Below are 16,209 nucleotides of genomic sequence, written 5' to 3'. Positions count from 1 at the left end.
AAAAAAGGTTTCAGGAAAAACCCAGAAAAAAACCTTTTTTCCCCCCGAATTTTTCCATTTTTTCCCCAGGCCTTCACATCTCTAGCTCTGACAGAAGCTGCCCTTTCAAGGACAACTCTGCAAGAGCTATGGCTGATACAAGACCGTTCCAGCAGGTGCAAGTGGAGGAATGGGGAATCAAACCCAGTACTCCCAAATAAGAGTCCGCACACTTAACCACTACACCAAAAATGGCTCTCTGGTGATGCCAATTTATAGTGGACTGGGGTAGGAATGTTGCAGCAAAATACATAACCAAAAAGATTCAAGGGGCCAGCAGACCAATAAAAGTGAGGCCTGAATCTGCTACAGGCCATGGGCCGTAAAAACAAGAGTCAATTAAATATTATAGCAACTAGTCCCTGCCCCATTTTTCTTAAACTGCGAGAGTCCTTTTTCAAAGGAGAGAACAGACACTGCTCGGCAGTCATAGCATCACCTCAGAAGATAAAATGCACACTGCTGTAAGGCACAGATCTATCCATCTGAAGCCAAGTTAAGTAGCCATTTCTTGTGCTGCATTTTGCATTTCACCCTGGAGAAAACTCCACAAGCTAATAAAGAACATTTTTTCCAAAAAAGTGTACTCTGCCGAGGCCCATGGATCAAGATCTATGAGGAACGGCTAAGGAACTTGGGAGTGTTCAGTCTGGAGAATGGGAAGCTGAGGTGGGGGACAGATTACCCTCTTGAAGTATCTGAACAAAATAGGAGTCAAGTGGCACCTTTAAGACCAACTTAGTTTTATTCAGAACGTAAGCTTTCGAGTGCTCTAAGCACACTTCATCAGACGAGGAATCCAGTACAATGAGCAGAGCCACACATAGCTGGTAGACAGTGGCTCAGAATGCAAAAATGGTACAAATACCCATGGGAAAACCTCTGAGATACAAATACCTTCCTTTTGACCCAGGAACAGACATTCTCACATTTTGACATATTACTATTTTATTGCTTTCGCATGCTCACGCTACTCAGATCAAAGGTTTGCTCAATTTGTTAATTTTACTACTCTATGTCATTGGATCTTATATTTGTACCATTTTGCATTCTAAACCACTGCCTAACAGATCATTTTACTATTCAGTCATTGGATCTTAAATTTGTACCATTTTTGCATTCTGAGTCACTGTCTACCAGCCATGTGTGGCTCTGCTCACTGTACCGGATTTCTCGTCTGATGAAGTGTGCTCAGAGCACTCGAAAGCTTACGTTCTGAATAAAACTAAGTTGGTCTTAAAGGTGAAACTTGACTCCTATTTTGTTCTACTACTTCAGACCAACACGGCTGTCCCTTGCAGGAGGGCAGGGAGCTGTTCCTGTTGCCAGCAGGAGAGGACTCACAATAATGGGTTTAATTACCGGTGGAAAGATATCAACTGGATAGTATGATTGCCCCCTTCTCCACAAGAGCAGTTCAAAAGTGGAACCAGGTGCTTGGAGAGGTGAACTCCCCCCTCGCTGGCAGTCTTCGAGCAGCAGCTGGATGAAGACTGGTCAGGGATGCTTTGGGTTGATCCCAACTGAGCAGGCAGCTGGACTAGATGGCCTCTACGGCCCCTTCCAATGCTATGATTCTATGACTCGATATCAAGCCCATTTACCCAGGATTGCAATTTCTGTCTTTTTAAAACAGTTCCCTTGTAGGGAAATTAACTTGTGGTGGACTGGGATCCGGCTGCAACCGGCTGACAGTGTCAGGGATATAAAACTGAGAAGAAAAAAAAAAGACAGAACATCTATTTATCCCTCATTTAATTAAATATCATTACCTGACTTTCCTTGTTCTCCATTTCCATTCTCTTCACTTTTCTTTCCTTTTGCGCCGTGTGCTCTGCAGTACAATTATTTTGCATCATAACCCACACTGAATGAGGCAGAAAACTCATCAAATATATTATATTTCATATAAAGACCATACTACCTAATCTTAAATAGGCACACACATGGGCTGGCCTGACAAGGTCTCATTTATGTCAGATTTGGCCCTCATAACAAATGTGTCCGACACCCTTGATCTAGAGAATTTTGACCCTCCACAAAAGCCTCTGAGGCTTTTGCTGGCTGCTTCTTTCCCTCCTGTCTGCTCTGCAAACTTTCTCTATTCCTCAGGGATGTTTCTGGGGGAAGGGCTGCCTCCCCTGGAGCTGGCTGGGGTTTGATTTTTTTAAAAAACCCGTGTCCTGGGGGCAGTGCTCCAGAAGATGCAATTTAAAAAGAAGGCTTTCTTTCCGGCTCTGTGCTTCTTACAACTGACTGACTTACCATGAGAAAAGAGCAAGAGTCCAGGAGCGCTTTAAAGACCAGAGGTGGCCAGACTTGGTAAACATAAGCCGCACAGAAGAAATGTCTGAGAACTGCAAGGCATGAATGGCAGTGTCTGAGGGAGGGAGGGAGGGAGGGAAGGAAAATAAATGGGGGGTGGAGGGAGAAGTAGAGAGAAAGCAACTTTAAGTACATTCTCCAAGCTGCCAGCTGGCTTGGCAAGTGATTTAAAGAGACAAATGCCTTCTCCAAGTAGAGCCAAATCACCTGTGTTGGTTTGAAGTAGCAGAACAAAGTAGGAGTCAAGTGTCACCTTTAAGACCAACTTACGTTTTATTCAGTATGTAAGCTTTCGTGTGCTCTCTAAGCACACTTCATCAGACGAGGAATCCAATACAGTGAGCAAAGCCACAAACAGCTGGTAGTCAGGGGCTCAGAAATGTACCAAATTTGCATTTCTGAGCCACTGACTACCAGCTATGTGTGGCTTTGCTCACTGTTCCGGATTCCTCGTCTGATGAAGTGTGCTTAGAGAGCACACGAAAGCTTATGTTCTGAATAAAACTAAGTTGGTCTTAAAGGTGCCACTTGATTCCTACTTTGTTCTTCTCCAAGTCTGCTTATGGGGGCTTTGAGAGCCACACAATGTGTGTGAAAAAGCCGCATGTGGCTCCCAAGACTAACCAAAATTTGTGGCAGGGGATGAGCCTGTCTGGGCTTGCCACTGCCTTTGATTGCAGCAGTAAAGTCCATCCACCAGGATTTCCCTTGGGGGGGGGGGAGTTGGTTGGTTGGTTTATATTTTGCTGCAGGGAGGTGGCTATTGCCAGCCCCCTGCCCCTCTCAACAAAAACCATGTTTATGTGCCCCAACAAACTTGCAATCCTGGCTACAGCATACATTTTGTGTACTATCACGCACATATATTGCACATATCACAGATCGCAAAACACATGTATATAAAAGACGGCACACTCATGCCTGCATATTCTTACACTGCATTACAAATTGGTTCATCTTCTATATAAAACATAACCATGGAAGAACAGTTGGTTTTATACCTTGCTCTTCTCTACTCAAAAGAGTCTCCAAGTGGGACACCATCGCCTTTCCCGGCTCACATAGAACATGCATTTCATATACAATTGCCTACATTTTGCATACATCAAATATCACAATTTACACGCAATGTCCCCTCTAAGCTGCAGAGTCTTGTGAGCAAAAATTCTACTTTGTGAGCTACTGGCATGAAAGCTGTGAGCTACTGCATAAATTAGTGTGCTCTGGGGTCATCCTTCCTGACTCAAGGCATTGCTTACACGCAGGACAAGCACGCTCCCACCAGTATTCACTCTAAGCTGAGTGTGAGCTAGCTCACAGTTTCTTAGTCTCCCGCTCACACATTGTTGTCTTAGCCACGGAAAAATGGCCCCAAAGCAAACTAATGCATGCTCATTTCTCCGCCACCTGTTCTCATTCTGTCCTGGTCATCTCGCATCTCGCAAGCGGTGTTCCCTCGAAGCTGAGTTAGTATGAGCTAGCTCACAGTTTCTTAGCCTCCAGCTCACACATTTTGGTCTTAGCTCAGGAAAAATGGCCTAAGAGCAAGCTAATTGATGCAGGAGCTCACAACTTTAATGCCAGCAATTCACAAAATAGAATTTTTGCTCCCAAGACTCCACAGCTTAGAGCAGGGGTGCTGAAATCATTTGTTACGAGGGTTGGATCTGACGTAAATGAGACCCTGCTGGGATGGACCATGTAGGGTTGGGCCACATTCAAGATTAGGTAGCAGAGATATAAATTTTATAAAGAACATAGACAAACACAAATATATCTTTTAAAAATTTAAAACATGCTTAAAACATTAGCGCGCATTGGCCTTAAATATGCTTTCTTTGTATTTCTCCCATGGGATCCAGGGAACTGGGCAAAGGAAGCTCTGGTAGGGGACCACTAGGATGAGGAGCCTCAGCCAATAGAAGGGAGAGAGACTTGGCTCAGTAGCTCTGCTGTGCAATTGAGAGAGCCTGGCAAAACAAGCTGTTCCTTCCCAAGGAAGGCACCTCAGCCAATGGAGGAAACAGAGGCTTTAGAACATAACATAATAACATAAGAGAAGCCATGTAGGATCAGGCCAATGGCCCATCCAGTCCAACACTCTGTGTCACAGAAGAACATAAGAGAAGCCATGTTGGATCAGGCCAGTGGCCCACCCAGTCCAACACTCTGTGTCACAGAAGAACATCAGAGAAGCCATGTTGGATCAGGCCAACGGCCCATGCAGTCTAACACTCTGTGTCACAAAGGCTTTGCTCTGTAACTCCTGAGCGATTGAGCAAGCCTTGCAAAGCAAACTATCCTTCCTTCCCCTTTCTCTCCCAAGGGAGGAGCCTCAGCCAATGGAGAACAAAGAGGCTTTGCTCCGTAGCTCCTGTGCAATCGAGCAAGTCTCGCAAAGCAAGCTGTTATGCAGAAGGAAGCGAGAGGGAGAAGGAAGCAGATGACAGCCAGTCGCTCGGGGGGGGGGGGGGTGTGCTATAGGAGCTCTCCAGGAGCTTAATTCGGTCCCTGACCTGCATATTTGACACCCCTCCCTTAGAGGGAGCATTGCTCACACCCGCACTGGCCATTGCATGCACCACTTTAGAACCTGTGTTGCATTTTGCTAGCTCCCAGGGGGAGCCCCGCAAGACTATGCAGGGGTTGGACTAGATGACCCTGGAGGTCCCCCTTGCAACTCTAGGATCCTATGATGGGACCCCCCCTCCCCCCCAGGGCCCGGGAAGTGGGAGGAGCCCACCAAGAGACCCCCCTCCCTCCCCTTCTTCCCATCCCCCACCCTAAGGCGACTACTGCGCATGCTCCGCGCCCCTTCTCCGCACTCACCTCCGGGGCGCGAACAGCCGTCCCCCTCCCGAGGATTCCGCCGCCGTCGGAGCCCCCTGAGGACCGGCCGGGGGGGGAATCGCAACGAACAAGGGCCAGAGGGACGTCCATGCGCATGCGCCTCCCCTCTCCGACTCCAGGAAACGCTCTTTCGGTGTGTTCCGGCGCTGGGCGGGCGCACCGAGGAGCGGAGGGGACAGCGTCTCTCATTGGCTGAAGCGGGCGGTCCGCAGCCAATCGGGGTGAAGCGCAGGGAGGGAGCGGGGTCTCTGCGGGTCGCAATCAGAAGCCAGAGCGCCGGCGAGGAGGGCGGGTTTTCTGTCTCCTGTGGCCAATCAGAGGCCAGGATAAGCCAGCTTTCTAATTTCCCGCCTTTTTTTTCTGAGGGGGGAATGGGAAAGGGCTGTGGGGAAAAGTTTTCAATGACTGGACCGGTTGTTAGCAAAATATTCTGAGCTCCCTGGCTTCTTAAATAGTTTTACGGCTCTCTCAGGGAGTTACACCTGTGCATTTTAACGTGTGAACGGGTCAGACACGTGTTGAAGGGAAAATGTCATTTAGCATGACTAACGCCATTTTGTAGTTCAGAGCTTGCTTAGGGATTCATTTTAGGGTTGCCAAGTCCAATTCAAGAAATATCTGGGGACTTTGGGGGTGGAGCCAGTTGACTTTGGGGGGTGGAGCCAGGAGACATTAGGGGTGGAGTCAAGATCAAGGCTGTGACAAGCATAATTGAACTCCAAAGGGAGTTCTGGCCATCACATTTAAAGGGACGGCACACCTTTTCAATGCCTTCCTTCCATAGGAAATAATGAAGGATAGGGGCACCTTCTTTTGGGCTCATAGAATTGGACCCCCTGGTCCAATCCTTTTGAAACTTGGGGGGTATCTTGGGGAGAGGCACTGGATGCTATACTGAAAATTTGGTGCCTCTATCTCAAAAAACAGCCCCCCCCTCCAGAGCCCCCGATACCCGCAGTTCAATTCCCCATCATTCCCTATGGGAATCGTTCATGGAGGTGAATGATGGCTCTGGCGGCAGGGCCTCCCGTGCCGGCCAGCTGGCTGGGGGAGGGGGGAAGCCGGTAAAACCGGGGGATCCCCCTCTGGGACCTGGGGATTGGGAAGCCTAATTCATTTCTCTTCCCAGCAGCAATGTTCCCACTAAGCTATAGAGGCTTGTGAGCAGCAATCCTCTGTGAGCTACTAAGAACATAAGAGAAGCCATGTTGGATCAGGCCAATGGCCCATCCAGTCCAACACTCTATGTCACATAAGAACATAAGAGAAGCCATGTTGGATCAGGCCAATGGCCCATCCAGTCCAACACTCTGTGTCAAATAAGAATATAAGAGAAGCCATGTTGGATCAGGCCAATGGCCCATCCAGTCCAACACTCTATGTCACATAAGAACATAAGAGAAGCCATGTTGGATCAGGCCAATGGCCCATCCAGTCCAACACTCTATGTCACATAAGAACATAAGAGAAGCCATGTTGGATCAGGCCAATGGCCCATCCAGTCCAACACTCTGTGTCACATAAGAACATAAGAGAAGCCATGTTGGATCAGGCCAATGGCCCATCCAGTCCAACACTCTGTGTCACATAAGAATATAAGAGAAGCCATGTTGGATCAGGCCAATGGCCCATCCAGTCCAACACTCTGTGTCACATAAGAACATAAGAGAAGCCATGTTGGATCAGGCCAACAGCCCATCCAGTCCAACACTCTGTGTCACATAAGAACATAAGAGAAGCCATGTTGGATCAGGTCAATGGCCCATGCAGTCCAACACTCTGTGTCACATAAGAACATAAGAGAAGCCATGTTGGATCAGGTCAATGGCCCATGCAGTCCAACACTCTGTGTCACATAAGAACATAAGAGAAGCCATGTTGGATCAGGCCAATGGCCCATCCAGTCCAACACTCTGTGTCACATAAGAACATAAGAGAAACCATGTTGGATCAGGCCAACGGCCCCTCCAGTCCAACACTCTGTGTCACATAAGAACATAAGAGAAGCCATGTTGGATCAGGTCAATGGCCCATGCAGTCCAACACTCTGTGTCACATAAGAGAAGCCATGTTGGATCAGGCCAATGGCCCATCCAGTCCAACACTCTGTGTCACATAAGAACATAAGAGAAGCCAAGTTGGATCAGGCCAATGGCCCATCCAGTCCAACACTCTGTGTCACATAAGAACATAAGAGAAACCATGTTGGATCAGGCCAACAGCCCCTCCAGTCCAACACTATGTGTCACACAGTCACCAATAATTTATATATATCACCCTTTGGGTCTGCATCGATTGGTTTGCTCTGGGGCCATCCTTCCTGAGCTAAACCAAAAATATGTGAGCCAGAGGCTAAAAAAACTGTGCTAGCTCATGCAAACTCAGCTTAGAGGGAACACTGTGACCTTCTGGCATTAAAGTTGTGAGCTACTGCAGAAATTTGTGTGCTCTGGGGCCATCCTTCCTAAACTAAAACCAAAATGTGTGAAAAAAGGTCAAGGTAGTCCCCTGTGCAAGCACCAGTTGTTTCCGACTGGGGTGACATTGCTTTCACAACATTTTCACGGCAGACTTTTTACGGGGTGGTTTGCCACTGCCTTCCCCAGTCGTCTACACTTTCCCCCCAGCAAGCTGGGGACTCCTTTTACCGACCTCGGAAGGATGGACAGCTGAGTCAACCTTGAGCCGGCTACCTGAACCAGCTTCTGCTGGGATCGAACTCAGGTTGTGAGCAGAGGGCTCCGACTGCAGTACTGCATTTTTACCACTCTGCGCCACGAGGCTCTTTTAAAAAGAGCAGGAGACTAAAACACTGAGCTAGCTCATGCTAACTCAGAGGGAACACTGCCCAGGAATTGGCAGAATAACAAGCAACAGTTTCAGCCAGCTTCTTATTAGTACTTAAGGCCCGAGAATGTGGGGAAAACATTGGTTGACATGGGCAGACACTTCTAGCTAGGTCTGCAAACTTCTGGAGATGGTTGGGTGGATTGAATAAGTAAAATTGTCACCTCCTTGGTGGCTAGAGCTGTTCCACGTGATTTTAAAAAAACAAAACTCCCCATAATAATGGTGCAAACATTTTATTCAGGTGTAACAGCCCCATAAGGCATACAGCAAGAATAAACATGGAAGACTGAAGGAAGAATTTAGCTGCACCAACTGTCTAAGCTTTACAAAAGTCCCTCCGAGACAATTTTAAATTATGTGTATTGGAAGTGGTGGAACATTTTTTTAAACTTGAGCCAAGTGGGCAGCCGTGTTGGTCTGAAGCAGAAGAAGAAGATATTGGATTTATATCCCGCCCTCCACTCCGAAGAGTCTGAGAGCGGCTCACGATCTCCTTTCGCTTCCTCCCCCACAACAGACACCCTGTGAGGTAGATGAAGATATTGGAATTATATCCCACCTTCCACTCCGAAAAGTCTCAGAGCGGCTCACAATCTCCTTTCCCTTCCTCCCCCACAAGACACCCTGTGAGGTGGGTGGGGCTGGAGAGGGCTCTCACAGCAGCTGCCCTTTCAAGGACAACCTCTGCCAGAGCTACGGCTGACCCAAGGCCATTCCAGCAGGTGCAAGTGGAGGAGTGGGGAATCAAACCCGGTTCTCCCAGATAAGAGTCCGCACACTTAACCCCTACAGCAACTGGCTCTCCACTAACCACTACACCAGCTAGAACAAAGTAGGAGACGTTGTACTTTTAAGACCAACACAGTTTTATTCAGAATGTCAGTTTTCACGTGTGCATGCAGACTTCTTCAGACAAGGAATCAGGTACAGTGAACAGAGCTACATATAGCTAGCAGTGGTTTAGAATGCAAAATGGTACAAATTTAAGATCCAATGACAGAATAGTAAAATTAACAAATTGAGCAAACCTTTAATCTGGGTAGTATGAGCGTGAGAAACCAATAAAACAGTAACATGTCAAAATGTGAGAATGTCTGTTAATCACTCTATTGTTATAAGCCTGGGCCAAAATGAGGACGTTTCTTTCTCAACAGTTTTTCCCATCCAACTCATTTGCCTTTTAATATGTAACATACATTTTACTATTCTGTCATTGGATTTTAAAATTTGTACCATTTTGCATTCTAAACCACTGTCTGCCAGCTATATGTAGCTCTGCTCACTCTATCTGATTCCTCGTCTGATGGAGTGCGGATGCACACAAAAGCTTACATTCTGAATAAAACTTTGTTAGTTTTAAAGATGCAACTTGACTCCTATTTTTAAAAACTGTTTTGCCAAAATTTTCTAACCTGGCAATAGTGTTTGGAACAATAAAAGAAAATGTGTGATGAGGAACCAACCGTGGACAAGGAGCAATGACAAAAATGTTGCAAAGCCCTACGATATGTTGCAGGATTCTATGGAGCTGTTGGGTACAAAACCCAATTGCACCAAAGAAGCAGGGCTTTTTGGGTAGAAAAAGCCCAGCAGGAACTCATTTGCATATTAGGCCATACCCCTGACACCAAGCCAGCCGGAACTATGTTCCTGTGTGTTCCTGCTAAAAAAAAAAGCCCTGCAAAGAAGGAACCAAAACAACAACACCACCACTCTCCCTTGGTAAATCAAAAGCCAGAAGTGAATTAGATCCATTCCTCCAGCCCCAGTTTACTAGAACTGGGACTTTATAGCTGGACCTCACAGCTAGGAAGTCAAAAGAAACCAAATTTATTAATTGAGAGCATGTACTACGCTGTCTCTTTTCCAAGGCCTGCAACAAACAGCCCATCAAAGCTAGTCAAACAAATCAGTCAATACAATAAAACAAGTTGATAAAACAACCAAACCAGTACAATGAATGAATGAGAATTTAAAAAAAACAGATCAGTTTAAAATGCGCCCCCCTCCGCCAATAAAAACAAGCCAGTTTCTAAAACCCAAGGAAGGAAAGGATGCAAAGCAACAGTCTAAAACTGGCAGTAATGTGGACGGAAGAGATACATGCATCCTGTTAGATGGAGCTGCTACCTGAAATGTCGAAGAGGTCCTTTTTGAGTTATATATAACCAGGCCACATTTTGGGCAGAAGCTCACAGGAACAGAGCTCCGGAACTTATACATTTTATTGTGCTCTTTCTTTCTCTCTCTCCCCCCCCCCACACCCGATACTTGCTTCTGGGCTCCATTGTTCAACCCCCCCCCCCCGGTGAGAATTTTGCTGAACTCTTAAGATTTGACAAACTTTCTAATACCTCCTCCCCCTCCCCCAGGTCGGGAAAATAACCCAAACATATAAAGTAGACAGATGAAAATCTTCATCATGCCACTGTGGCCACATAGGAAAAAGTAATTTTAAAAGTATGAAAGGTTTTATTATGACAATTCTAATTCAAGAAGCATTTTAAGGTAGATGCTGAGCTGATATAATTTAGTACACCTTCCAGTGATGTCAGGGGTGTGTGTGTCATATGCAAATGAGTCATGCTAATGAGCTCTGGCACCACTTTTTCTACAAAATGACCTCTGTATATAACCTTAGATTTTTGGGGACAGCAGGGAGGGGAGGGGCCTTAGCGGGGTATAATGCCATGGGGTCGACGTCGACCCTCCATTTTCTCCAGGGGCTCGGTAGTCTGGAGATCAATTGTCATACTGGGAGACTGTCAAGCCCCGACGTTCCAAATAATGAGATCCTTTGTTTATTTCAAATAGATGCATTTATTAGAACTCAGGAGATGCTTCACAGTCACTGAAAAGACTAAAGAGGTCTGCGATACACATTCACTACATAGGACAGCATAGATCTTTACCAAATGGCGGCAATATTCGAATCTAAAGGTTATAGGGTCACAATAAATACCATAACTCTAACTACAAAGCATTCTGCTATGGCCTGGGAAGAGATAAAGATCCTGAGAAATGGAGAGAGTAACACCTTCGCATTCTCCCATAGACAAAACAGGAAAGTCTTGGGCAATAAACAATGGCATGCCAGACACCAGGCCAGCTAGGCAGTAATTAACAGAAGGTTTAAGCAGTAAATAAAGAAGAGAGGGAAGGGACTTGATAGAGATCTTCCGGTGCTCCCTGGAAATTAGTAACACTACTTTAATCCCTGCCATTTTTGTAGTTGGCCCTTCCTCTTGCGGCATTCCTTTTGTGGTTCATGCTTCATCCTGGGGCAACCATTTTATGGTTGGCTCCTCCTTCAGCAGCTGTTTTTGCTTAGCTCCTCCTCATGCAACAGCCATTTTGTGATTGTGTCCACTGCCCTATGTGAAAATCCCAGAGATGCCCACAGGCTCCAAAAATTTGGGAATTCCTGCCCTATCCTCTAGTACTGCTTCTTTATCCAGTTTCACTTATTGTAGCAACAGGGAGACCAATAAATTTGCTAAGAGACCAAACTGATTCGCAACCCTTCCTTCCCAAAGACATGTTTGTAAGTTTTGATCTCATCTGTTCATGGTCATTTGCCATATTTTCTCTCTCTCTTTCTTTCCTGCTTTGAATCTCACTGAGAAAGGTGCATTATAAATAACATTAGTAAATATTTAATTTAAAAAATTGTAGCACTTTTGGCGGAAGTATTTCCAAGGGAGAAAAACTGTTTCAGTGAGAGTTTTCTGAGCTGAAATTAATATGCAGTTCCGATACTTGGGATGATTAGCCCAAGTAATAGTTTTGAAGCTACCACAAAACTTGGTGTTTGGTTATTTTGGTTGCAGTGAACTAACATAGATCCCCCCTACCTCCCCCCCCCCACAAGAACAAAACCAGTTTAATTTGGTTTTCCTGTTGATGCACATTTCTGTTTGTTAGTTAAAGGAACAAATTTATGGTTGGAACACTCTCAGGGTATGAAGTATGTGCTCTACTTTATCTTGGATTCGGCACAGTGGCCTTGAAAGATAAGGCAACAGTAACTTTTCAAAGCTCCCCCATCCCACATATTTCAAATCACCAACGTAAATTAACCAGCTAGGTATTTTTCTTTATGCCGAAGTAGAACACAAAGTCTTAGTTTCCACATCAGCGGACAAACTGCCCCCTCCCCAAATTTTACTCATTTACTGCAATATTTCAAGTCTGCTTTTCCCTTCAAGACTCAAGGCAGAATCTTTTTTTTTAAATTAATGCAGTACAAACCATAAATAAACTTTGGGCAAACCTGCAAACTAGCCACTACAGCATCCCGTCTCCGTAGAAATTCCTGCCTCAATATTTTACTCATTCTGCAAAATAACATAAATATGGGTTGGGGGGGGTGCTTTCCTGATCTTATCAGATAGACTATTTCACCAGGTGGGGGCCTCCCCTAAGAACACTCAACCTCAGCATTGACCAGATTTACCTTTTTTCCAGGATGGCACATTAAGAAAACCCTGCTTGGATCTGTGGAACTCTTGCTGTGGATTGTATAAGGAGAACCAGTCTGCTTAACAAGTGATTCCTGTTCTGTGACGGTAAGATCCAACACTTTTATATCAATCCAGAAGCTAATTGGTAACCAATGGCGTGAGTGTTCCTGTTCAAAACTGAGCTGTGATGTTTTTCACCTGCTCACAATTCCAAAATTCTCTTAATTGGCAGTCCCAGGTGGCTCAAACCTGCTCACCTGTCTACAATGCTCACCCAGATTAAACCTACTTAAATCTGCCCATACTGTTTAAAATTTTCATCTAAAATTGAGCAGACTTATTTAGTAAATAGATCCAAGCGGGCAGCCGTGTTGGTCTGAAGCAGTTGAACAAAGCAGGAGTCAAGTTACACCTTTAAGACCAACCAATTTTTATTTAGAACATAAGCTTTCGTGTGCTCTTAAGCACACTTCATCAGATGAGGAATCAGATGAGGAATCCAGCGACTTGACTCCTGCTTTATTTAGTAAATATCTGACATCTGATCAGATCCAGGGGATTAATATTAACTGTCATCTTGCTGTCCTTTGATATAATTTTAAGAATTTTAAAGACTTGTTTATTGTATTGTAACAGTGGGAGGGGCAAGAGTGGGAGGGCTTCTAGTGTCCTGGCCCCATTGGTGGACCTCCTGATGGCGCCTGGGCTTTTTGGCCACTGTGTGACACAGAGTGTTGGACTGGATGGGCCATTGGCCTGATCCAACAGGGCTTCTCTTATGTTCTTATGTGACACAGAGTGTTGGACTGGATGGGCCAATGGCCTGATCCAAGATGGCTTCTCTTGTGTTCTTATGTGACACAGAGTGTTGGACTGGATGGGCCACTGGCCTGATCCAACAGAGCTTCTCTTATGTTCTTATGTGACACAGAGTGTTGGACTGGACGGGCCATTGGCCTGATCCAACAGGGCTTCTCTTATGTTCTTATGTGACACAGAGTGTTAGACTGGAGGGGCCACTGGCCTGATTCAACAGGGCTTCTCTTACGTTCTTATGTGACACGGAGTGTTGGACTGGATGGGCCACTGGCCTGATCCAACAGGGATTCTCTTATGTTCTTATGTGACACAGAGTGTTGGACTGGAGGGGCCACTGGCCTAGGGTTGCCAATCCCCAGGTGGGGGCAGGGGATCCCCCGGTTTGGAGGCCCTCCCCCCGCTTTAGGGTCATCAGAAAGCGGGGGGAGGGGAGGGAAATGTCTGCTGGGAACTCTGTTATTCCCTATGGAGATTTATTCCCATAGAAAATCATGGAGAATTGATCTGTGGATATCTGGGGCTCTGGGGGGGGCTGTTTTTTGGGGTAGAGGCACCAGATTTTCAGTATAGCATCTAGTGCCTCTCCCCAAAGTATCCCCCAAGTTTCAAAACGATTGGACCAGGGGGTCCAATTCTATGAGCCCCAAAAGAAGGTGCCCCTATCCTTCATTATTTCCTATGGAAGGAAGGCATTGAAAAGGTGTGCCGTCCCTTTGGAGTTCAATTATGCTTGTCACAGCCTTGATCTTGGCTCCACCCCTAATGTCTCCTGGCTCCACCCCTAATGTCTCCTGGCTCCACCCCCAAAGTCCCCAGATATTTCTTGAATTGGACTTGGCAACCCTACACTGGCCTGATCCAACATGGCTTCTCTTATGTTTTTATGTGACACAGAGTGTTGGACTGGAGGGGCCACTGGCCTGATCCAACAGAGCTTCTCTTATGTTCTTATGTGACACAGAGTGTTGGACTGGAGGGGCCACTGGCCTGATCCAACAGGGCTTCTCTTACGTTCTTATGTGACACGGAGTGTTGGACTGGATGGGCCACTGGCCTGATCCAACAGGGATTCTCTTATGTTCTTATGTGACACAGAGTGTTGGACTGGAGGGGCCACTGGCCTGATCCAACATGGCTTCTCTTATGTTTTTATGTGACACAGAGTGTTGGACTGGAGGGGCCACTGGCCTGATCCAACAGGGCTTCTCTTATGTTCTTATGTGACACAGTGTTGGACTGGAGGGGCCACTGGCCTGATCCAACAGGGCTTCTCTTATGTTCTTATGTGACATAGAGTGTTGGACTGGAGTGGCCATTGGCCTGATCCAACAGGGCTTCTCTTATGTTCTTATGTGACATAGAGTGTTGGACTGGATGGGCCATTAGCCTGATCCAGCATAGCTTCTCTTATGTTCTTATATGGGGCAGGGATGCTCTGTCTTCTTGCTGCTTGGGGGGGCACAGTGGGAGGGCTTCTGGAGTTCTGGCTCCACTGGTGGACCTCCGGATGGCACTTGGTTTTTTTGGCCACTTTATGACACTGAGTGTTGGACTGGATGGGCCATTGGTCTGATCCAACGATGGCTTCTCTTATGTTCTTATTTTATGCAGTAACCTGCCCTGAGTCTGCTTTGGCAGGAAGTGGGAGAGATGTTCCATAAATAAATAAATAAATACATAAAATAATTCCACTGGGGGAGCTGAGCCATGTTAGTCTGTTGCCAGAAAATTAAACAAGAGTCTACAAGCTGAGAAAAGAAGAACCTTATTGAATTCTTGTATGTGTATTAAAAGTTCAGGGGCCCTACAAGATTTTTTAAAATGGTAGTACCCCTAAACATTTCTGCTTGCCTTCTCTTAGATTTGTTGTTTCCAAGCTTTTCTGTTTCGTAGCAGGGCTTCTGATGTGCTCCTAGGAAGGAAAACATATTAACGATGGCTGTGAGTCAGAAGCACCCATCCAGAGGAGGATGGCCATTCCATCTCTGTATGAGTCTCTGTTTTGGAACGACGTGTTTTCAAAACAGATCAGTGACCTGTGTGAAATTGTAGGGAGTGGGCTCGCGCCACGGTGGCCACCTCTTATTTCTTTGCAGTCTGCAAATCTTAGAGGTGTGGGAGTGAAGCCCACCTATGGATTGAGAACTGAAGTGCCTCAATTGTCAGACACTGGGAATTACGGAGGGAAATTAGACTTTGGCTCTGCAAGGCCAAAGATAGGCTCCCCAGCTGCGTGATTGGCTCTGCCTGAAGGATTTGTACATTAAATGTGTTTGGGGGAATTTGTTAATTCACTGTGTCTAGCTATTTGAGAGAACATTGGCCAAGATTGCTAATAGAACTTCTACATGCATGACAAGCAAGATAGCAATGCTTATATTTCTGGTAATGGCTACGGTAGCAAGACTAACAGGCTAATATAACATTCTGCTAAAAACCAAGAGCAGCTCTCTGCTAAGAAGCTAAAAATATAGCATGCAGTCTGAGCTAAGAGACATTAGCAAATTGCTAGAATCGGGCGAGAACAGGAGTGACCAAACTGCAGCTTGGGAGCTACATGTGGCTCTTTCACACATATTGTGTGTCTCTGGAAGCCCTCACTGCCCTGTTGGTTGGCTGAGAGAAGGCATTTGTCTCTTTAAATTACTACTTGTCCAAGCCAAACCAGCTGGCAGCTGGGAAAATGCATTTAAAGTTAAAGTTGCTTTTGTTCCACTACTCCCTCTCTCATCTATTTTCCTCCCTCCCTCCCTCCCTCCCTTCCTTCCTTCCTTCCTTCCTTCCTTCCTTCCTTCCTTCCTTCCTTCCTTCCTTCCTTCCTTCCTTCCTTCCTTCCTTCCTTCCTTCCTTCCTTCCTTCCTTC

At 46.0% G+C, this 16,209-nt stretch overlaps 1 protein-coding gene across 2 annotated transcripts in view; it reads right to left on the bottom strand.

Annotated features, from left to right (window-relative positions):
• ATF7IP2 (activating transcription factor 7 interacting protein 2) overlaps window positions 1-12,622 on the bottom strand; it is a 60,680-nt gene extending 48,058 nt beyond the window's left edge. Inside the window, exons 1-2 of one of the 2 annotated variants that reach the window (XM_060260457.1) lie at window positions 5,194-5,345; window positions 1,812-1,873 (exon numbers count right to left, since the gene is read on the bottom strand). In XM_060260457.1, the coding sequence (XP_060116440.1) occupies window positions 1,812-1,838 (27 nt within the window). In that variant the 5' untranslated portion in view covers window positions 1,839-1,873; window positions 5,194-5,345. Of the gene's footprint in view, window positions 1-1,811; window positions 1,874-5,193; window positions 5,346-12,520 lie in introns of those variants that run through there. The other variant, XM_060260458.1, reaches the window with a different exon arrangement.
• Window positions 12,623-16,209: the final 3,587 nt, after the last annotated feature.

The sequence above is a fragment of the Heteronotia binoei genome, chromosome 20 (genome assembly GCF_032191835.1).
Source record: "Heteronotia binoei isolate CCM8104 ecotype False Entrance Well chromosome 20, APGP_CSIRO_Hbin_v1, whole genome shotgun sequence".
NCBI lineage: Eukaryota > Metazoa > Chordata > Lepidosauria > Squamata > Gekkonidae > Heteronotia > Heteronotia binoei.
Note: the sequence above shows the minus strand (reverse complement) of the source record. Positions and strands in the feature narration are given on the sequence as shown.